Source organism: Kogia breviceps, chromosome 3 (genome assembly GCF_026419965.1).
Source record: "Kogia breviceps isolate mKogBre1 chromosome 3, mKogBre1 haplotype 1, whole genome shotgun sequence".
Classification (NCBI taxonomy): Eukaryota; Metazoa; Chordata; class Mammalia; order Artiodactyla; family Physeteridae; genus Kogia; species Kogia breviceps.
The window spans coordinates 164,249,849-164,273,063 of NC_081312.1; the positions used below are offsets into that span (position 1 = coordinate 164,249,849).

Sequence of the window (23,215 nt, forward strand, 5' to 3'; positions counted from 1 at the left end):
ACATGAATGCACACAATCATGTAGCCATGACCTCCATCAAGGCACAGAGCGTGCTGTCACCCCCAAAATGTCCTTGCACTGGCCCTTCGGTGATCAATCCCTCCCAGACCCCCGACTCCTGGAACACTGATCTGCTTTCTGTTCCTGTAATTCCACTTTTTCTATAATACCACCTAAGTGGAATCCTACCCTACTTAGACTTGTAAGTCTTGCTTTTTTCACTAAGCTAAGTGCATCTAAGAGTCAGTCAGGCTATCACACGGATGGGTACCTCATCCTACTTTACTGCTGAGTGGTTTCTACAGATGCACCATGAGTTATCCATCCACTTACCAGCTGAAGGACAGCTGAGTTGTTTCCAGGTTTTGGTAATTGTGAGTAAAGCCACTATGGACATTCAAAGACAAGTTTTTGTGTGAGCGTAAGTATATTAAGCTGCTCGGGCTGCCACAGCCAATACCGTGGGGTGGGCAACTTAAACAACAGAAATGTATTGTCTCATGGTTCTGGAGGCTGCAAATCCAAGATCAAGCTGTGAGCAGGGTTAGTTTCTTCTGAGGCCTCTCTCCTTGGCTTGAAGACGGCCATCTTCTCCCTGTGCCTTTACATGGTCTTTCCTCCATGTATGTGGCCTATGTCCTAATCTCCTTTTCTTATAGGGACACCAGTCATATTGGAGAAAGGCCTACCCATGTGACCTCATTTTACCTTAATAACTTCTCTAGACACTCTAAGTACACAGTCACATTTTGAGATACTGAGAATTAGGGCCATAACACATGACTTTTGGGGGGACAAAATTCAGCCTCTAACACTAAGTTCTCATTTCTCTAGAAACGGAAGGATTGCTGGACCATATGGTAAATGCACATTTCTAAGAAACTGCCAAATTATTTTCCAGTATGCCATTTTGCACTCCCACCAGCAGTGTACGGAGTTTCAGTTGCTAAACATCCTCACCGGCACGTGGTATTGTCAGTTTTTCAAATTTTAGCCTTTCTAATAGGTAGGTCTAGTGGGATCTCATTGTGCTTTTAACTTGCATTTTCTCTGTAACCAGTGAGGTTCAGCACTTTTTCACGTGTCTGTCACTTGTACGACCTTGGATGAAATGTCTTTTTATCTTCATTCTGGAAGTATATTTTCGCTAGATATAGAATTACAGTTTTCTTCTTCTAGCATTCTAAAGACATTATTAATTCACCATCTCTTAGTCTCCATTGTTTCTGATGAGATGTTTGTTGTTATTTAAATTGCTGTTCCTGTATAAGGAATGTATCATTTTTCTCTTGATGCTTTGAAGATTTTCCTCTTTATGTTTGGTTATCAGCAATTTGACTAGGTTGTGTTTCTTTGTATTTGTGTTGCTTATTCACTGAGCTTCCTGAACCCATTAATTTAGATCTTTCAGCTACTCTGGTAAATTTGGAGTCATTGCTTCTTCATCTATTTTTTTTTCTTCCACAATCTCTGTGGCCACATCTTCTGAGTCACCAAGTACACATGATATGGTTGCTCAGATACCTGGGATTCTATTCATCTTTCCTTCCCTTCCTTCCAATCATTTTTTTCCTCTCTGTTCTTCAGATAGTATAATTTCTATTTTCAAGGTCATGAACTCTTTGCTCTGTCGTCTCTATTCTGCTTTTAAGTCCTTCCAATGAATTTGCTTATCTTGGATATTGTATTTTTTAGTTCTAAAATTTCTCTTTTTTATGCTCTCTACTTCTGTTCTGGCACTTCCTATCTTTTTATTCATCACAAGAATATTTTCCTTTACATCAATGGTTTGAAACTTTAGAGTGTATCAGAATTATCTAGAGAGCTTTTTAAAAACATAGCCTGCTAAGTCTCACCCCAAAGTCTGTGATTCAGTTGATCTGAGGTGAGGTTAGCAAATCTGTATTTCTAACAAGTTCCCAGGAGATGCTGAAGCTGCTGGTGCAAAGACTACACTTTGAGAACCACCACTTTACACCACGGAGCTTAGTTGTAATAGGGGCTTTAAAATATTTGTCTGCTAATTTCAACATCTGGGTCATGTTGGATTTGGTCTGTGTTGATTTATCTGTTCTACTGAGAATGAGTCTGATTTTCCTATTTCTTCATGCATTGAGCAACTCTGGATTGAAACCTGGATGTTTTAAATATATAACACAGAGACTCTGGATTGTGTTATATTCCTCCCAAGAGTGTTGATTGTTCTGTTTTAGCAAGCAATTAACTTGGCTGGACTCAAACTACACACTCTGCCTCTTGAGAAGCAGCTCAAATCTCAGTTCAGTTCTTTCATCCTTAGCAAGGCTTCTTGGAGTGTTCCTGGCACATACATGGTTCAGGGATCAGTTAAAGATTTAGGCAGAGTTTATACACTGGATTTGTGGTCTCCCCTCCTGCCTCTCCCCTGTCTGAGTCTTTCCTCACTTTCCAGTAGCTGTGGTTGCCCAAATTCTGTTAACTGGTTCATCAGGCCAGAAAGACCTTGAATTTTATATCACTGTTTTCATTATCCCCTATGTTGTCAACTGTGGCTGACCTTAAGCCAAAAGTCTGTAAAAAAATGGGTGACCACTCCTACTACTACTTTCTCCCAAGCATCTGTTCCCCTCTAGAATCCTTCTGCTTTGTTCATTTTCCACGTCTCTCAGGTACGAGCTTTGGTATTCTGCCCAGAATTTATAGTTGCTATCTGCAGGGGGATCAGTTCAGTATGAGCTTACTCAGCCAATACTAGAAGCAAAACTCCCTCCTAACACTTTAAAAATAAATATGAAAATTTCCAAAATTACCCACTACTATAAATTTTTTTATCAGGCATTGCAATACTATATAAATGTATCTACTTTGAAATACATAAACTGAGATAAACAGGTTCCTGTAAGTAAGAGAGATTACATCTTTATATGACTCATGGAAAGAAACCAAGGTAATTCACATTTCCATGTCTTTTTATAGAAGTTAAGTTGAAAATGCAATTATATTTTTATGTTACCAGAACAAAATTATCCAATGTATATTGAGAAACCAATATGCTCCTTTCCTTTATGTTTCTTCAGAAATCGAAATCAAAGGAATTCTAGGTTGGCTGTTTTTCTGCAAGTCGTCTGGCCTCATTCATGCATGTTAGGTATTGAGTTTCTTTTTGATGACATGACTCGATACACTGCCTAAAAAGCCTCTAAGTAAGTTAAAATGCATTTTATCCTACTTAATAAGGGAAAGCTACAACCCTGTAACCTATTTTCATTTCAACTCACTGCCTGAAGGTAATTTATAAAGGATCAATAGCAAAACTGTTACCTTTGAGTTTATTTTACTAAGCATTTGCCTGTGTCAATCCATCTCAGAACAGCCTCCGATTGTTAAACATCCCCAGGGAAACGTCTTCCACGCATCCACTTCCACACTACCCCTCCTCTGGTACACACGAGATGTGTGATTAAAAAAATGATTCATGATAAGCATTCCATTAAAGAGCACTTGTAGCCTGTTAACATCATCCAGAAAAGTACCAGTAAAATGCAATGCACGTGCCACCAGGCAGATAACAATCTTGTCGATTAAATAAACGGACAGCAAGAAACAAAGGGGGGCATCTTTGTAACAAGTGCATTTCTAATGAATATGCCAGCATTTTAATTAATACAGATTTCATCTTGGTAGCTGAATCCTGAAAGCTCAGAGGCCACCTGGGGATATGGCTCCTGGCTCCACTATAAAGATCCATGTGGACAACGACTGGCTGATGGGAGCAGAGGACAGATAAAAAGACACCTTGGGGGAACCACGCTGTCACAGAAGAAATAACTCCCTAAATCCAGAACAAGGGGGGAGACGTGAGGAGTTTCTTCCCAAGGCTAAAGAGTTAGGGACGGACGATCTCCCGTCTGGAAGAAAGCACAACCTCCAAGGGGTTTGAGGATGCAATGAAGAGTTTCCACAACCACAAATAAAAGGCAATGAGGCCAGCAGATTCCACGACAAGTGATGTCAACACAGTTCGAAGCGTAGTAAGACTCCACTGGACTTAATATGCCTTAAGAGCTAACCAGCTTCTGTGGTGGCAGGTCGCACAGCTGTCTCCACACCACCTCACACCCTTCATACAGCTTTTTCAACACTTCAGCAAAGCTACCTGTGTGAAAGGCAACGTCATCCAGTAGAAGTTCATTCAATCATGTAAGGAGCCCTGATTTCTAACCCTGCCACTGACGTGTTTCCGTATTTATGAGCACAAGCTGACCTCGTTACCAACCTACTTAATTCTCCAAAATCTGATTACGATTTATGCTCAGTGTTGAGCTTCTCTCTATTAAGCCAGCTCTTCCCATCAGAAAGCGTTGCCAACTGAATCCCTGGAGTAAAAATTATTGGTGGGGCAGCAATGAATCAGCAGCTCTAGGCGCACGTGCCAGAAGACAATTCTTTGGTGTGGGAGGCACATTGCACTGTAGTATCTGGAGTCTCCAACCGGAGGACTGCATCTTTTTTCTTAGCATAAAAAATTAACTCTCATAACTAAATGCATGTTAAACATGCAGGGACATATACACACTATCAAATGTAAATTAGATAGCTAGTGGGAAGCTGCCGCATAGCACAGGGAGATCACCTCTGTGCTTTGTGACCACCTAGAGGGGTGGGATAGGGAGGGTGGGAGAGAGGGTGATGCAAGAGGGAAGAGATATGGGAACATATGTATATGTATAACTGATTCAGTTTGTTGTAAAGGAAAAACTAACACACTATTGTAAAACAATTATACTCCAATAAAGATGTTAAAAAAAATAAATAAATAAAAGAAGATTAACTGTTACAAGAGCAGGAAAAGCAGGATAATAAGCTAGTACAGCATGATTTTTAGTTATCAAAAAAAAAAAATTAACTCTCATAACTAAATGCATGTTAAACATACGAGGCTATACATCTCTGCCTCACTCTCAAAACGAAGACGATAGTTCACATCCCTTTTTAGTTCCTATGGTTGATAAAGTTTACATGAATAATTTGTAAACTATTTTATACAACAAACTCCAATAAATAAGCAAGTACACACACGTTTGAACACACACACACACACACGGAGTTATTTTATGTGTCTCTGTGCCGATAAGCTGTATTTGAAGAAGGAGGTGGCTTAAAGTAAGCACAGCAGAAAATTGTTGGGTGAGCATCTTATTACTTTAATCCAATAAAAAATTTAGGAACCTATTTTAAGAATATACCTCAGGAGCAGAGACTCTCCCATTCAATGAACTTATCAATATCACACTCCACAGCAAGTGCACAGCTAATGGTGGCCCTGGTGGCTGGCTGTCCACCAAACTCTGTCCTCCTCCTGCCAGTGTACAGGCTCAAGGCGGGGGAAGAGCCCAGCCAGGGCACGCCCCCCAGTCTCACACATGGCGTGGTGTAGCCGAGTGACTAGTTCTCAACGACAGAAGGTGACAGAAGTTAAGATGTAATAATATGTGTCAATATCAAGCTACAGTGTCTAGAACTAGGGTTATCTTCCCCTGGTTCTCTTTTCCTATCTGCTCACTAGATTCAGATTGACGAAGTCGAGTACAGACCTAGACCAAGGCTCAGCGCAAGGAGAAGAACCCCCCTGCTCATCAGGAACAACCTGGACCGTCCATAGGTGAGAGAGAAACTTACAACACGTTTAGCAGTCAACCTGTCACTACAGCCCAGCGTTGCCCTAATTGACACAAGAACGGAAGGCAGGACTTTTCCAAACTGATAAAAGGCTTAGGATCCCATGCTACAGGGTAGCACTCTAACCTCATCTTGTTCAATACATAAAAAGCAACTTATACAACTCCAGGTGGACAACATTTATGAGAAAAGGCAGAGCAAGAACCAGGCTTCTTACATTTCTGAAGCAGAAGGGAGGCGCTTCTTCTGTCCCATGCTGCTTGTGATAATCTGCCCAGTCGAAGTCCTGGCCAGAGTAACCTGTGCGTGAGAAAATGCAGATAAAACGCATTAACCAAGCCGCATCTCAGACCAATGACCAGTGCCAGGGTGTGTCGGGAATTTAAAGTAATAAGGGCGGCAAGTATAAGCCCCCTCCCCAAAAGGTGAAGCCCTTTCTTATGTGTGACAACATACTGGATTTTATGAGAGTTCAATGAAATATTGTAGACAGTGTAAAGTACTAAATATAGGTAGGGTGTACCATCATTATCATAATTCGGTGCTTGAAACCAGGTGAAGAAGGGGGGAATTTACCCCCGTCAGTGCATGCCGGGGCATAGATCTGCTCTGGGGGAGAACAGATGAGACACAGCATCCCACAGAGCACACGTGCACAGGCATGTGGCAGAAATACACAACAACACGTGCCTTCATATCAATTCTGAGTTCAGGTGAACTTACATCGCGACATCTTCGTGGAAACTGTGAGATTTTTATTGGAAAACAACACTAGAGGAGAATACTTTTTAAAGGGTAACAGAAGGTAAGACAAATGGCAAAAACGGAGTTGAGATTCTAGGAGGAAATCCTCCAAAGATATGGAAATCAGGGAGGAATAAACCTTGCCTTAGAATTGAATCACAGAGGAGGATGGAAAATGAGAACTGGGGAAGGTGGACCTCTCCGGATGAAGTTTTGGGGGCACATTTGAGATATTGGGGGAGTTTGAGAACCAACTATTCATATGTACTAACTTTAACGTGGTTTTTTTCTTTCTTTCTTTATTCATCTCATTTGGGGGTGGGGGAAGAGGTACATAATTATACAATATGTATCGATCTATCGTGACCGCCAAGACAAGACATGAGAGAAGTTTAAAACATAAAACAAGAAAGGAGTTGAGTGTATGGCTGAACCTAGGTAGGAAAATACCTCTTAATGCGTCATTTGCATTTCCTGTGAACAAAGGAAGGGAATGGAACCAAAAAATACGGTACCAACCAGGATTACCTGAAACTGTGCAAAATGTCCCCATAATCATCACTTACAGTTCTCTCTTCACTGGTTTAAGTATATGTAAAATAAATCTATAAGGGATTTCTTAAGTATATTTTTAAGCCAAGCCCCTGATTTCTTTGCCCTGTATCATCATAAATTCTACACCTGCAAATTTACTTAACATGGGGAATTCTGTTACTAAATCCACACTTGCAGAAAGACTATAGAAATTCCATATTGAAGAAATTCAAGATACTGTTTGCTTCCTACCTCCACTTGTACAAAATAGTATCCTTTTCATTAAGTAAGCTCAATTTACTCAATTCTTTACAAGATGGGGGTGGAGGTTAACCAAGAAGGCAGTTGTCTTCCTGGCCCAGGGATTGACCCTCCCCCCTCCCCCCTCCCTTGCTGACCATCAGTGACAGAGGACACCACCCCAACTTGCTCCTGAGACGTCCCTGTAAAGAGTGACAGCTCCTCACTACTTTCCAATGAGGAGATAAGACGTCTCCGAGTCCTGAGATGCTGTGTAATCTTTCTAGCTGGTTTTGAAGAGGTTCTGCACGTTCTTCCACATTCCCTTCCCCCCAGACCTTCTGTCCAGAGCTGTCCCACCAGCCAGAGATCTCTGGAAGCAACCAAACCAACTTTCTCCTGAACATTTGCAAACAAAGTAAATGTGTCTTAATCAAGGCACTGAGAGTTTCTTTACAATTAATGTAATCGTCCACTTCGAGTACTTTCTCTGTAACTGTTTTGGAGCAAATCCTTGCGTTAATATATAAGAATAGGAGAATTCACCGAAAGACACCTCAAACTGGAGAGAAGTCACCTCACTGTATGAAAATACTGAACCAGAAAGGAGAACTAGATGAAGGACCCAGTTCTACCAGGACTTTGATGAACCAAGGTCAAAATAAATTAAGTCTTCTGTACCTAGCTTTCCCTATCTACTAATCCGCAAAAGAAAGAAAAGAGCTTCAAACTCTCCTCAAGCTGCTGCATTTCAAGATTCAGAGCCACTATTACTAATTACTATTGCTATTTAGGATTATTTCCCTTCCCTCTGCGGTTAATTAATTCCCTTCTCTTCTCCTAGGGGAAAAGTGTGACAGCTTGAATGAAGAGAGGATATATAACAAGACATTCCCTAGAAGAGCTCTCAAGTGAACAGCTGGAAACAAGCTGAATCGTGCAACAGAAGGACCCTGGTTGTTTAGGCCCACGGCTAAACTGGCTTTGTTGAGGTCAAGACCTCGTTCTCTTACATATCTCTTCCCTGGACCTCTGCTACCTCTTGAGTTAGTTTGTGAGCAAAGGAAAATCTTATCAAGATAATGGGGGAAGGGGAGAGATGGGAAAAAACCCATACAAATGAACAGCAAACCATTTTCTGAAATAACATCAAATTTAGGTATTCTGTATGGTCAGTATCTGTTCAGATAAAACTTTCCAACTTAGGGGTCACCTCTACACCCTATACAGATAGACATTTAGCTGGATTTTCTATCACATTCATAACCATTTTCAACCCACTCCATAAATGCCAGGCTCACGGTTTCTTGGACCTATATTCAATCTTTCTACATCCAGTCTCCAAGATTCTCTATGGGGAGCCACTTATAATCTAATAATTTCAGGATATATCCAAGTCTTGCTGGGTACCTAAGCAACAAGCCATTATTCTGTCCCCAGAACTCTCTCCTTTCCTTGAATAGTTGAACAGCTTTAACTTCTCTGTCTCCTCCTTCTCTTAGGGACCTTCACTGGCTTCATCACTTAAAATTCTTCTCCTCAGGCTGATAATGAGCTCGCTTTGTAAGGCATTTTTGTGACAGCTCAGAAAATAACTGTTACATAAAAACAAATTGCTGTGGCTCCTATAATAGAGACAACAGGGGTCAATTATGCTCATTAATCAACAAAGACAGAACAAGAAGTACTAAGGCTTCACCACAGCTAGGAAAGCATGTTTTAAACCCAGGAGGGAGGAAAACACCAGAGGGGAAAAGAAAATAAAAGGAAATCAAAACCCCTTGGGCTATTAAAATTTGCAACAAGCTGCCATCAGACTGTTGAACTTCCACCACTAGGGTTATTTAAGCTTTAATTAGTGTTTATTCTGCATGAAGTTCCAACTATTAAGGTCCAAAAGGAAACAGGTCAATGACCCATTTTTCCTTATGATACAAATTAATTGACATAAAACAGCTCCACTTGCAAACATTACTATTGGCAGTGCAATTGGACAATTCTTCTGGAAAACAATTTGGCAGAAAAACGTCCATGAACTTTGACACAGCAATTTCACGTCTGGAAATGTAACCCATAAAAACAACCCCCCAAACTGATAAAATGTGATACATTAAGATACAATGGCATTATTACTACTAATTCTGATTTTTAAAAATCTCTATATCCAGAAGTAGAAAATAATGTGAAACTTAGCCAAGTCCATGGAAAGTCATGCAGGCATGAAAATTGCACCTAGTTTACTAAGAAAAGTCATGAAAAAATGACTGCTGTAAGTTTAGATGAAAAGACTGTTACAAGCACACACAGGATTATCAAACTGACATTAAAATATGCAAAAGAAAAGACCCGAAGAAATGTAAGAAAAACTTACAAGGAAATATCAAAATAATTATCTGTGTGGTGGGACTCCTGGATATCTTTTTCTTCTACCTCCTTGTATTTTCCAAGTTTTCACTAACGTTCATGAATTATTTCAATAATACAAAAATTTTGAAAGCACAGCATCTTCACTCTATCTTAAAAGATAATCAAAGCACCGGTCAACCAATCCAGGAATAAAGCATGACGACCTCCCCTCAGCCATCCTCCTGCTTCTCCTTTGCTAACAGAATCCTGACTGTATCCAGTTCCTAGAGGAAGTTAGGTCTCTCCTCTGCACCAGGAAGTGAATCATGACAACCCTGAGGCAATCATGGCGGCCTCACGCCCCTTGCCAGTGACTGGGGATGGAGGGAAGGGCGGGGCTTTAAAGAAGATTGCTCTCTCTCTCTCTCAAAAAAAAAAAAAAACGAGACCACCGGAGTAAAAGGTCCTGTTCTATGCTAGGTGGATATGAAAAAAAAAAAATTACATTCTTAATAAAAAATAAAAATAGCAAAAGAATATCATGTTTGACATCTACCTGAATGACAAAATGAAAAACAATGATACAAATCCACCACTGTAAAGGCTGTCCAAAATAATTACATAAAAATACGAAGTTACATATTCAAGGAAAGAGAAATCTGAAAGAATATACACCAAAAGTTATTTTTTCAGGATAGGAAACTTTTCTACTTTTTATCAGAATTTTAAAGAATGCATGCATATTGAATCTGCAGTTTAAAAAAAGTGTTTAGAAATATACCCTGAAGTCCTATAAAGTGGTAACACTTTCTAAAGCAAGGAAATGCATCCATTTCATAACAATTCACCGTAAGTCTCCAGCTTGCTGGACTCTGCTTAGTTGCTGGTAAGACGAGGATGAAACAGGCATGTGCTCTGCTTTCACCTGCTCCGGCAGCTAAGAGAGTGACAGACACACAGCATGGTAAGAGTGATGCAGTGTAAAGGCAAGGATGGAGGGAGACATGGAGATTGAGGAAAGAAAGCCCTGAAGAAAGCCATCCCTCATGATGGAAGATCACAGAGCTCCAGGGAGATCTTCCGCAACTCAAGAGAACGTTCACATCCTTGTGCTGGAGCACCTGGGTTCACAGGAAGCTTCTTCAGCTTCTAGTTCAACGTCTCTTTGAAAGGAAATATGACACAATCATCTTCAAAGATCAGCAAATCGCAGGACCGAGATACAGGAATGAGAGACAACACGACAGAAACCACATTATAATGAGAGCAGGTTCTTAACCCTTTCTCAGAAAATTTCATGAATCGTGAGAGCAGCCCTACTGGGCACTTTTCCAGGGCACTGCTCTCCTTACTGAATGGTGATCTCTCTCCTCTCAAGCCCGAGGCTTTCACTGAGTCCCTCAAACACTTACTCAGGCTTAGCCCATGATAGCATCTCCTTGAGTGAGCCTCACAGCCACCTTGAGGGATAAGTAGGATGGAGGTGCCCACTGCACAGGTGAGGCAGCAGGACCACACAGTCCTCAGGTGCAGGAGTGCTAGGTCTATTCCTGAGCAAGTGTTCTCAACAACCTCCTCATTTGTTTCATGAGTTTGCTTATAGGGAGCAAGATAAAAACGCTAGTAATTGATTAAAGCATTTCCTTTTGTCCATGTCATTTTTTAAAAGAGCTATCCCCCCCCCTTTGGAATCCACCAGCACCCTCCACATTCTCAGCTGATGTTCATTTTCAAGACCTCCCTGATGGAGATCTTGAAAATTTACACATTCATTTTCCAATCGAATTATTCTGTCTTTACATTCATGGAATAGTGCAGAAAAAAAAGAAAAACAAGGAAAGACAGGGGAGGGAAACAAATAAATTAGTATAAACACCAGCCATTCCAACTTCCTCATCTTTTAGAATAAAAATAAATGTTGAGAAGTATTTAATGCACGTATGGTCACAGTGTGACATGTACATTCCTCCATCTGGGGGCAAGCTCAAAATGTTATTCTGAATCATAGACAGTATTAGGAGATGAAGATATGTCCCCAGGATGGAATCTAATATCATACAGGCCAACTGTCAATGGCAAAACCATCTTAAGAGTCCTGAAGAATGAAGTAAATTCAGAGGCAAGTGAACAAGAGGGAGGCTTAGTTTTCAACAATCAGAAATGTTTTCAGATATTTAAAAAGAACACCCAGAGTTTTAGTCCCCCAAATATTCAATCAAAAGTGCTTTTTGCTCTTTTGATTGAATCACAAAGTCAGAAATGAGAACATGCATCCAAGTCCAGTAACAGGTGGGCTGATCAATAGTCCCCTCTTAGATGCTACGTGAAATATAATAATAAAAAAACTACTTACAAAAGCCCAGGGATGGAAGATAGCCCTGTGCTCAAGGAAGGTGAGGAGCAGGAGCTGAGATTATTATAATGCCTGGCCTCAGTCAACAAAAAAGCAACCAGACAATCTTGGCCCCATCCCTGGAGGGAGAAGCAGAGGAGCAGACATGGTTGCCACCTGCCCAGGGTTCTGTTCAGGGGGAGAAAGAGAGGAACCACCTGCTCATCCAAGGCAGTGGCACACACGGCTGTAAAGTCCAATTTTACAATTCCGTATGGTACAGGCTGAGAAATTAATGTAAGAGTCACCCATTAGTTCCTTAAATAATCAGGGACGCCTACGTGTACCAGGAATTGTTTTATGTGCTGGGGAAAGGGAAGTGAATAGAAACATTTTTAAAACCCTCACTTTCTAGTAGGAAGATAAAGTGATAAAATACTCTAGGACTTGCAAAAACCCTAAAACACTGGCCAGACACTAACACAAAAGCAGACCGAAGAAACGAATCTTTCAGTCTAAAGATTTTGGAACTCCCACAGAAATAACAATCATCACTGAAAATTAGCTCACAATGAAAAATCACAAACCATGTAAGGAAACAAATGAACGTGAGAGTCAGACAAAACAGACTTTAGAGCAAAACGCTTCACTAGGGATAAAGCAGGTCATCACCAGTAAGTTTTAACCATCCTCACCCTGAATGCCCTAACACAGCTTCAAACACATACAAACACACACACACACACACACATATACACTCGTGAAGCTGACAAACCCTCAATCTCAGAATATTTTAATGCACATTTTAGAAAATTATAGAACAAACAAAAATATAGCGAGAACATATAATATTTGAACAAGTCAATGAAAAGTTTGACCTAACAGAATGATCTGACATGAAATTTGGAAACACAGCTAAAACAGACACTTCTGTACATATATATACATGAGCAAAACTGTCTCAAGCAGAAGTGGTAGCCATGACTAAATATATAACCATTGAAGGAAATAAATTCATACTCCATAAAATACAAACTAAAGGAGAACCAGCTCCAGACGGTTTTACAAGCTACTTTCACCAAACCTTCAAGAATCAGCTAAACCATATCTTCTACAAACTGTTCCTGAGACACACTGCTTAGGAAGGTGACTAGATATGAAATAAATACACAAAAATCAGTGGTATTCTATTAGATTGTTTACAGCCAATAAAAAGAATAAATTCTAAAAAAATTTAAAAATCTAATTCGTAACAGCAAGCTAAAGGGCAATGTACCCAGGAAAAAACTCTAGCAAAAAATTCTAGCAAAAGATTTCAAGTCATAGAAAGATAATAAAATAAAATGCCAATTTTCTAAATTAATCTATAAATGCAATGCCAATTAAAATCCAATGGGGTTCTTCATAGAGCTTTTTAAGTTGATTCTAAAATTCACGTACACGAAAAACCTGCCAAAAATAACTAGTCAATTTTGAAAAGGGAGAAAGCAGATGCATTCACCTGATATCAAGACATATTATAAAGTAAAATCAATTTAAAAAACTGAGGTATTTGTACAGGGATGGACAAATAGACCAATGAAGCAGAATAACTAAGAATAGGATACAGTTCACAGCCATAAAGGAACTTGCTATATGCCAGTGGTGGCATTACCAGTCAGAAGGGAAACGGAAGATTATTCAATAAATGATGCTGAGACAATTAGCGAATTTGAAAATCCAATTCAATTCAAGCAAACAAACAAACAAACAAGTAAGCAAAACTTTTTCTCTCCTCATGCCATGCAAAACTTAATTCCAAGTAGGTTAAAGAGCCATATATGGAAATATGGAAACCAAACTGCAAGACTTAAAAAAAAATACATAGAAGAACATCAGTAGGAAATATTTCTAAAGACTTTTAAACAAAGCAGAAAAGATGGCTATTTGACTACATTATAATTTAATACTTTAATATAATATAAAACACCATTTAAAGGTGAAGAAACTGGCCACAGACTAGTGAAACACATTGCTGAGGAAGAATTCATATTAGCCTATATAAAGACTTCCATCATCAAAAGAAAAAAGGGCAAAAATATAATTGACAACACAAAAGGAACACAAGTTGCCACAAGCAGATGATGAAATGTGCAGCTGCACTAGTTAGTGATGAGGAACACGCCACTCACACAAGCAGCCCATTTCCCCGCCATCAGAATGGCAATGTTCAAGCTTAAGAATTACCACCGACAGGGTGGACAGCGTAAGCTGGGAACTCTCACATGCTACTGGTGGAAACGTAAACTTGTACAACACAGAAGAGCACAGGGTAATATCCGGGGAATTCCAGCAATTCCAGTTAGGTATAGCCCCCAAAGGATCTCTCACACTTGGGTACATGTGCAAAGATCTCCATTTGCAGATCTGCAACAGGGAAAACTGGAAATAGCTTAAATGGCTATCAATGGGAAATGGTTTAAAAAATTACAGTATATTCAAAAAGCAGCTAAAATGAATAAACAATCTACACACAGCAATGTGGAAAAAAATCTGTAAAATGCTCATGAATAAAAAAGTTACATAAAGATACACAGGATACACAGAGAATGACGCTGTTTACGTATATATCAAAACAAGGCCTACTGTAAAGTGACTGTAATAAAAAACAAGGAGAGACTGCTGCAGAAGCCAAGGCAGTCATGCAGTAAAAGCATAAAATCCTTAGGAAGGTGGTCGTCTTGCAGAGAGGGGTGGCGAGGGTTCTGGGAGAGAGGAAGGGAGGGGAATAGAGGACGGGAGTTGAATTCAATTCATTCAATGCTCAACAATGATCGAGAACCCCGCACTCTCCTAGCTGCTGGGCTGGAACAGTGAACAAGACAGAAATGCCTGCCCTCCTCATCTTTCATTTTGGTGGAAAGACAGATGTAAAGAAAAGAAGTAAAATATGTATTACTTGTTATCTTCCATGATAAAAGCTTCTATGGAGAAAAGCCATGCAGGGAAGGAGATACAAATGTTGGGGGTGGCGATTTGCTGATTAAACAAGGCAGGCAAGAGAAACGACACCAATTAGGGGACACCTGGGTCAAGACTGAAGGAGCAGGAGGAGTGACCCAAGCAGAGGGAACAGCCAGTGCCAATGTCCTAAGGGGGGCGACGTGCTCCATGTTCCAGGAAGGACAAGGAGGCTGGTGTGAATGGGAGGACTGGGGGACGTCTTAAGACAGGAAGCCAGACCGGGTAGGCGCTGAAGGCTGTTGTCATGACCTGGCCCCTGACTTGGCCTCTGAGCCTCGTGGGATGGCCCTGGGAAGGCTAAGCAGAGGAGGGCGTGTGTGCTTTAGGTTTTAACACCATCAGACTGACTGCTGTGTTGAGAGTAGGCTGAGAAAACTGGAGGTCACTGGCATAACCAGGGAGAGACACGATGGTGACCTGGACCAGCGTGGTCTTGATGACACCTGGTCAGATCCCGAGAATATGGTCTGGATTCGCTGATGGATTACATAGGGGGTAAGAAATAGAAGAGTCAAGGTTGACCCGGTCTTCAATTATATCTATGATGTTCTGTTTCATTTTTTAAAACTCTGAATCAAAAATGGCAAAATGGTAGCCTCTGCTCAATTGAGGAGGGACATCCATGATCATGTTTATAATTTTCTGTCCCTGTTGGTATGTCTGACACAGGAGATGACAGAAAGGATTAGGTCGCATGAGTCAGTGTCTGAGGAAAAGAGAATACCAATTAGGGTTCACCAATGTGGGTCTGGATAATCATTAAAAAAACACCTTTACTTCTTAAATTGTGTGAAGTCTGTGTGTCTATTAAGATGGCCAAAGGGCAGAGACGAGTGCAAAAATAAGTGACTTACTTTAGCTTTTGTTCACACATTTTACAACAGAAATGGACAGGCTTCACTTGTCTACAAAGATTCCCCCTGCTGATTCTGTGACTAATCTTGGGTGTTACATGCCAAGGAGATTAAGGACATGATTTAAAAATAGCAAGTCACGGTTGGTAACCTATATGCATTTTTGCCGGCTTGATTTATCTACTTGTTTGACCCCGGTTCAGAGCGCCTATAATATTGAATTGTTGTTTGTTGGGTTTCAGCGAATGGGATAAAATCTCCAAGATTCTGTCCTTTGCTTACCAAGAAAGCACATGCTCAAACACAACAATACAACATTTCGATCCGTTCTAGCTTAGACTATTTGTATATAAAGTTTGGGGATAGATTTTTTTAATAGGAAAGGAGTCAAAATAATGTGAGTAGGGATGTATGCTCTCTGCACATCTCCTCTACCACCCAGGTGTCTTGTTTCATCAGCTGCTTCCCACTGGGGAATGAGTGGGTTACTCTCTTTTGGGGATCAGGCAACACATTGTAACTATAAGCAGAAATCTAAACAATGTAATACTTTTGTGGGAAACATACCTACAAGCAAACATCTAAACTCACTTCTCAACATGTGTAATAAATCCTACATACTCTCAAAATTCAAGTGAAAAAAGACAACAAACAAACTTTAAAAAAAAAGCATATACTCATACATTAATAAAGCAAAGAATGGTGTTGGAAAACATCCGACAGCATGATTCCCAGACCAGGTATTGACACGTTAGACACGTAACAAGTTACTTCAAAAAGAAACCATGAAATCATCACTACCGAAACCACCAGCATCTCTCAATTTTACTTTAATTACAAAAATAAATATACTTTACTACATACATGGTACATATAAATACACAGTCTCCCCAGATGGTAAGGGAGCTCAGTAATTAAAGCTGTGGCTTTGTTATAATGGCAAACACTTGGAATATTATTCTCTAGAATTGAAATTTCTCCAAATGCTTTGACACATAGATCATGCTGGTCATTGGTAAGTCATGGTCCATTGACATCCCTCAGTCCTGCGTAAGGCCACCAAAAAGCCCCCAAGTTACTGAGAAGGATGGCTTTTACGAAGGTACCAGTGAGAGAAAACAGCAATAAAGGGTGGATCTGGTTATATAGAAAAAGCATTCAATTTGGGATCTTAAGACTGGGGTTTTAAGCCCAGTTCAGCCCCAAGACTTAAAAAATCATTTAACACAACTGAGCTTCAATTTCCCCACATATATAATGATTGGAGTTGATGAGATAATCTTTAAGGTCCCTTTAGTTATAAAAACCCTCTACTTGTAATATCATATGATTCCTTTTGAATAGATAATACATTCACACTCAGATTAAAAAGAAAAAAAAAAGATTTTAAACGTATTCTGTGAAAAGTCTCATTATCATCTGCCCTGGTCGCCACCTCCATATCCCACACAGAAGTCATCATTTTCATTAGTTTTTCTTTTTTGAATTTCTGAATTTTATTTTATTTATTTTTTTTTATACAGCAGGTTCTTATTAGTTATCCATTTTATACACATCAGTGTATACACGTCAATCCCAATCTCCCAATTCATACCACCACCACCCCCCACCCCCCACCACTTTCCCCCCTTGGTGTCCATACGTTTGTCCCCTACGTCTGTGTCTCTTAGTTTTTATGCAACCTTCCAGAGTCTCTTTACAGGAATATGTGCAATTATAAATATATATCCCCATTAACCTCTTTTCTAACAACAACAAAAAAAGACATCATACTATAACTCACTGATCTGTCACTCACAGTACATCTTGGAGAGCTTCCCATGTCAGTAGGTAGAGATTATCCTCATTCTTTCTTTTTTTTTTTTTTTTTTTTTTTTTTTTACGGTACGCGGGCCTCTCACTGTTGTGGCCTCTCCCGTTGTGGAGCACAGGCTTCGGACGCGCAGGCTCAGCGGCCATGGCTCACGGGCCCAGCCGCTCCGCGGCATGTGGGATCTTCCCGGACCGGGGCACGAACCCGTGTCCCCTGCATCGGCAGGCGGACTCCCAACCACTGCGCCACCAGGGAAGCCCACCTGGCCCTATCGTCATTCTTAACAACTGCATAGTTTTCATTATATAAACATCCAAAATCGACTTAACCAATCCCATACAGACAGGCACTTGGATTTTCCCCAGGCTTTTGCTATTATATATATACTGCAGAAAAAAACCAAACTCTTATGCATATTACCTGTAAATTGTAAGTTTAAGAGAAATTTCCACAAGTCGAACTGCTAAGGCAATGGCTAAATGCATCTACAATTTTGGTTACATTTGCCAAACTGCCTTCCATACGGTTTGTACCTACCTGCGTTTTGCCAGCAAATCTGAGAATCCTGTTCCTCCACACTCCCGTCAAAACAGAGCCGCTTCTTTCTTTCTCTTTTGGATTTCTTCCTCATCTGAGAAATCCATGCCATCTCAGTATGATTTTTAACGGTCTTTTCTCTTATTATGATGAGTTTACATAAGAGTCGTGATTCTATTACTGTGAAGTATCTGCTCATATTCATAAACCTTTTTCTGTAAGTTGTTCTTCTCACTGCTTTATAAATAAAAGCTCTACTATTTCAAGACAACAATCCCACAGCCAAAAGACAACCTCTACAGATTACTGGTGGATCACAATTTCTGAATGCTTCAAGGGTTTAAAAATGGTTACCACTGAGATTTTCTTCCTGGAAGGTACTAATCACCATTACTCAGTATTTTACAAATAATATACAACATCCATAAAGAAACTTTCCTCTTAGAAAAGCTATGCTTCATTTTCAAAAGGGGTAGGAATAGGTTGGAAGATGACATGAAGACAATTTCATTCCACCAAATATCACAAATACTTGGGTGACAGAGAAGAAGCAATAATTATGGCTAAACAGTAGGTATAAAAAGCTTAAGACATAAAAATATTTAATATCATAAATATATTTGTACCGTCATTTCACTGCACACTTAAGGGGTCAATTACATTAATATAAAACAATTTTCTTAATATCATGAAACGCCATTATCCAAATAAGCACACCCATTTCCTAGTAAGGTCCAAGCTATATGAACAATCTCGTTTGAAACATATTTAAAATTCTAAAGACGCTGGTAAATGTTAAACCTCTGCCATCCATGAATCCAAAAATGCATATATAAATGTTTTTCCTATTTTTTAAAAACTATGTGAGGAGATACCCAACTCATTTTTTAAAAATTCTTAAATAGATCCTATTTTACTAGGAACTAACTAGGAATTTGCAAAGTCCAACCAAGCAACATTTTACAGATTTTTTTTTTAATGTGGACCATTTCTAAAGTCTTTATTGAATTTGTTACAACAATGCTTTTAACATCTTTATTGGAGTATAATTGCTTTACAATGGTCTGTTAGTTTCTGCTTTATAACAGAAGTGAATCAGTTATACATCTACATATGTTCCCATATCTCTTCCCTCTTGCGTCTCCCTCCCTCCCACCCTCCCTATCCCACCCCTCTAGGTGGTCACAAAGCACCGAGCTGATCTCCCTGTGCTATGCGGCTGCTTCCCACTAGCTATCTATTTTACGTTTGATAGTGTATATATATGTCCATGCCACTCTCTCACTTCGTCCCAGCTTTTTTTATGTTTTCGTTTTTTGGCTGCAAGAAATGTGGGATCTTAGCTCCCTGACCAGAGATCAAACATGCACCCCCTGCATTGGAAGGCGAACTCTTAACCACTGGACCACCAGGGAAGTCCCCCAAGCAGCATTTTAGATATCTAGAAAACACCTTTCTTCACTGACGTGGGACCCATCCACACACATGCTCTGATTAGAAGTCGGCCTGAGGGCTTTCAAACTCTAAAACTGACCAGCTGCTGAAACTTCACAGCAGGAAAAGACTTCTCTTCCCTACCACAAATAGATGTTTACAGCATAGAACTTGTACCATCATTTAAAAGAGTATAAAAATATCTGGACGTGTATCATGTCTTTGATTCTGCAGAGTACCTGTGGAATATCAGGGGTGTCCTCATTTAACCATCTTGAAAAACTGAAGCACACCGATTTGGACAGTCACCTCTAGGAACCCAAATGGACACAGACACTGAGGCCACGTGAACTGAAGTCCTCGCCACCCACTGCTGAGCACAGAACCAGAAGCCTGACCTCCTAAATAGCAATTTACTAAGCCTGGGGCCCTGGGCAGGTTATATAAACTCTCTGGAACTAAGTCTCCTCAGAGGGCAATCCTCATTTTGAAGATTCAGTGAGTTTGGCACTGAAAACAGTGGAATCCGTGTTCTGTAGAAGTTCACCCTAGTATAATTAGACTGCGTTCCATTACTGAAGAACTTTAATGGGAAGAAGCACCGGCTGCATGGAAATAATTCAAAAGAATCTCCTCCATAGGGATGAGGATGGAGCGGAAGTTAGGATAAAAGCCCAGGGGAGTACAGTCACGCCATAGGTAAGTTAGGTGCAGCACAATTAAAGTACAAGTAATCCAATCTCTGGTGATCTGAAAAGGTTAGCACAAAACCCCTGCTTTATTTGAGATTATCTGTTAAAAATCTCCACTGAAGTTTATTTTTCTACTCTCATTCTGCTTTTGTCTTCTGTCATTCCCCTTTTTTTCCTTCCCATCTTCTCACCTTTCTCCTTGCTGCGTCTTCCCTGGATAAACCTTAGACCTACAGGGATAAGAAATCACGTTCCTGAAGTACAGCATGGTACTTACTGACATGTGGTTTATGGGTCTCAACTTAAAATGACTTTAATGCAACCTGGTTCCCAACTTAATTACTGTCATGTCTTAGGGCATCAAAGTGTTGGAAATCTGAAAGCAACTGGGCTCTGGGGAAAATGCAACTTACTGGAAATAAAGATGTAAAGACATGCTTCATTGGTATGTTGTTGCCTTTTTAAAGCCACTTGTCTTCCACGTTCAAGTTTTTAACCCCGATCATTTAGCAATACTGTACCCTTTCTCAACACACAGCAAGCAACACAGCTGCCAATCATACAATAACAGACAGGGAACAATGGTTTATGGAGGAGCCCAGGGCCACACACCTCCACAGGGGAGGGAGCTGTACAGACTCCTATGTCAGGCTAACCATGAAACACACTATTTTCTCACTACATCTAAAATGTTTACAGTGTAAACTTCTCCAGATTAACAAAAGCATCACTTCAGTGACAATAGGACACCCTCCTGAATCACCCAAACCCTGTAAATTTTCACAGAATACAAACCTTTGGGAGGTGTGAGATTGACTCCGTTTTTAAGGCACCACTGTACTGGTAAAATCCCCAAAGAATCCGCATGGCACAGCATCGAGAGTTTACTAGGTTCTGGTCTGAGGTCATCAATAGTCACTTGAAAAAAACGATTGTTAAAAACCTGAAAGAAAAGACAATAGAGCCTGGGGTTAATTCCTTAAGATTAGCATATAAGACTCATAAGAAATAGTGGCACAGCTTCCAAATGCAGTAAGTATGTTCCATCCCAATGACCGCAGCACAAACTGGAATTTCAATGTATATTACGAAAGTGGTCCAGTTGCGAAAAAGTTAGTTGATCACTGTGGTCATATTAATGGAAAGTAAACAAACAACTAGAATGTGTCGGAGACAGAGAAGGAAAAACATTAGCCTGACTTTATAGAAGTAAACCAACAGCCAAAGCCAGAGGAAAAACAAGCTGGTGAAGTAAGACAGACAAACCCCAGCCAAGATGGGACCACCTCCACCATCTGGCTCAGAGATGTCTAGCCTCACCTTGCGTCCCATCCCTCCAACCCAAGAGGAAATCACTCACACCGGGCATGTCCTTACTCAATATTCTCACAAGTCTAAATAGCCCATTCCACTGTCTGTGTATTTTTCAAGATGTGTCCCCAAAGCCACTACTGCTGGAATGCCCCCCCCCCGCCCCCACCTCACTCCGTGTTCTGGCACAGCATCAGACGTGAACCTCTGAACCGAAAATTCTCATTCCCTTCTGTGGTCTGATACCACGTCTATCTCTCCCAATAGACCTCAAGTCCTTTGAGGACAGCCTCCTGTTTGTTACTCATCAAGATATTCCCACAATGCATAGCAAACGCTTTGTACGTAGGAACTGGTTAAACACCTACTTGAGTATAAGGAAAAAAGTCAATGAGGAAAAGAAATAGAACAAGCATGCTGATGGAAAAAGTGCAGAAAATCAGGTGGACAGCCACACTGAAAAGCATGATGGATTTAAAGAATGTAGAATGTAAAACAGGCCAGAGGCAAAAAATCGCTTCCCAACTCAACAGACATAAACCAGTCTTTCTTAGGAAACTTAACCCTCTTACTAAGCTCTGATTCCTGGCTCCTTCATTTACGAAACACTTTGTGGAAGCAACCTGGTTCAAAGCTAAGCAGGAAGAGTGAACTCACGTCTGTTCTTCTTGATGTTAACTCCAGTAACTCGTTAGAAATCTGCTGCCTGAGATTTGCTTTTTGGAAACAGCCTTGAAGGAGCAAAGGATCAAGCTTCCCCTTCTCAGGGAGGCCATTCCTGGGAGCCCGAATTAAAATCACATCTTCCTTCCTTCCACTCCAACACCCTAGAGGTCCCTTCCCTGATGCCCCTTTCTCCTTAGCATTTAACATACTTTATTTCCTTATTAATTTTATTTATTGTTTATCTCCCCCCATCAAAATATAAGCTCTGTAAGAGCAGGGACTTTATGTTCCCAGCATCCAGAACGGTGCCTACAAATGCTCAGTAAATATTTGTTAAATTAATGTGATCTAGACCCTCATGCATACACGCACACACATACTCACACAGAGATGTATCATATAATTCTGGAGGCAGGATCCCTTAGCAAAACAGGACTGTGTAAGAATAGGCACTAAGGAATCTCCAAGCCTATTAAAATTTATGTTCCTGTGCACACACTTTAGAGGAAAAGGTAAATTAAGTTCCTTCAAATCCATCAGCGTTCATGGTCCCAAATGGTTCAGAGACACTGGTCCATCTGGTCCAGAACCACAGGCCTCAGAATCAAAGCCCAGAGCAGTTATCCAACTTGCCCAAGACTGTGCAGCTCAGAGCAAGCAGACCTAGAAACAGAGCCCAACACGTGTAAAAGTCCAGGATACTTTGTCTAAACCATACATCTCACACACCCAGATGATATTCTCCCCATCACGTCAACACAGTCCCCCTGTAGGGCCAAAGGTTGGTCATTTAATACTGAATCTGCTATGTGCTTCTCTGCTTTCTTGTCTATTTGTTATTTATTTCTTCAACAGTTGTGCCATGAAGAAAAGCCTCAAGGAGGATAAAAATGAAATTTTCATTAGGATGAGTCCTTAACAGCACAGTGTGTTACAGTCTCAGATGTAATATTCTAAAACCTTTTCCAATGTTAAGAGAAATAAATTTAATTATAAGCAGCTTCTACATTGAGAATATTCTACTACTTCATGACCTGTAGGTGCATCCTGC

The 23,215-nt window shown here is 40.3% G+C and overlaps 1 protein-coding gene across 6 annotated transcripts in view; it reads right to left on the reverse strand.

Moving 5' to 3' along the window:
* Positions 1–23,215, reverse strand: part of SFMBT2 (Scm like with four mbt domains 2) — a 221,512-nt gene that overhangs the window by 56,746 nt on the left and 141,551 nt on the right. For all 6 annotated transcript variants that reach the window (XM_067030224.1, XM_059056565.2, XM_067030223.1 and 3 more), the window contains 2 exons: positions 20,983–21,130; positions 5,876–5,958 (listed from right to left, as the gene is read on the reverse strand). In XM_067030224.1, the coding sequence (XP_066886325.1) occupies positions 5,876–5,958; positions 20,983–21,130 (231 nt within the window). The remainder of the gene's footprint in view (positions 1–5,875; positions 5,959–20,982; positions 21,131–23,215) is intronic.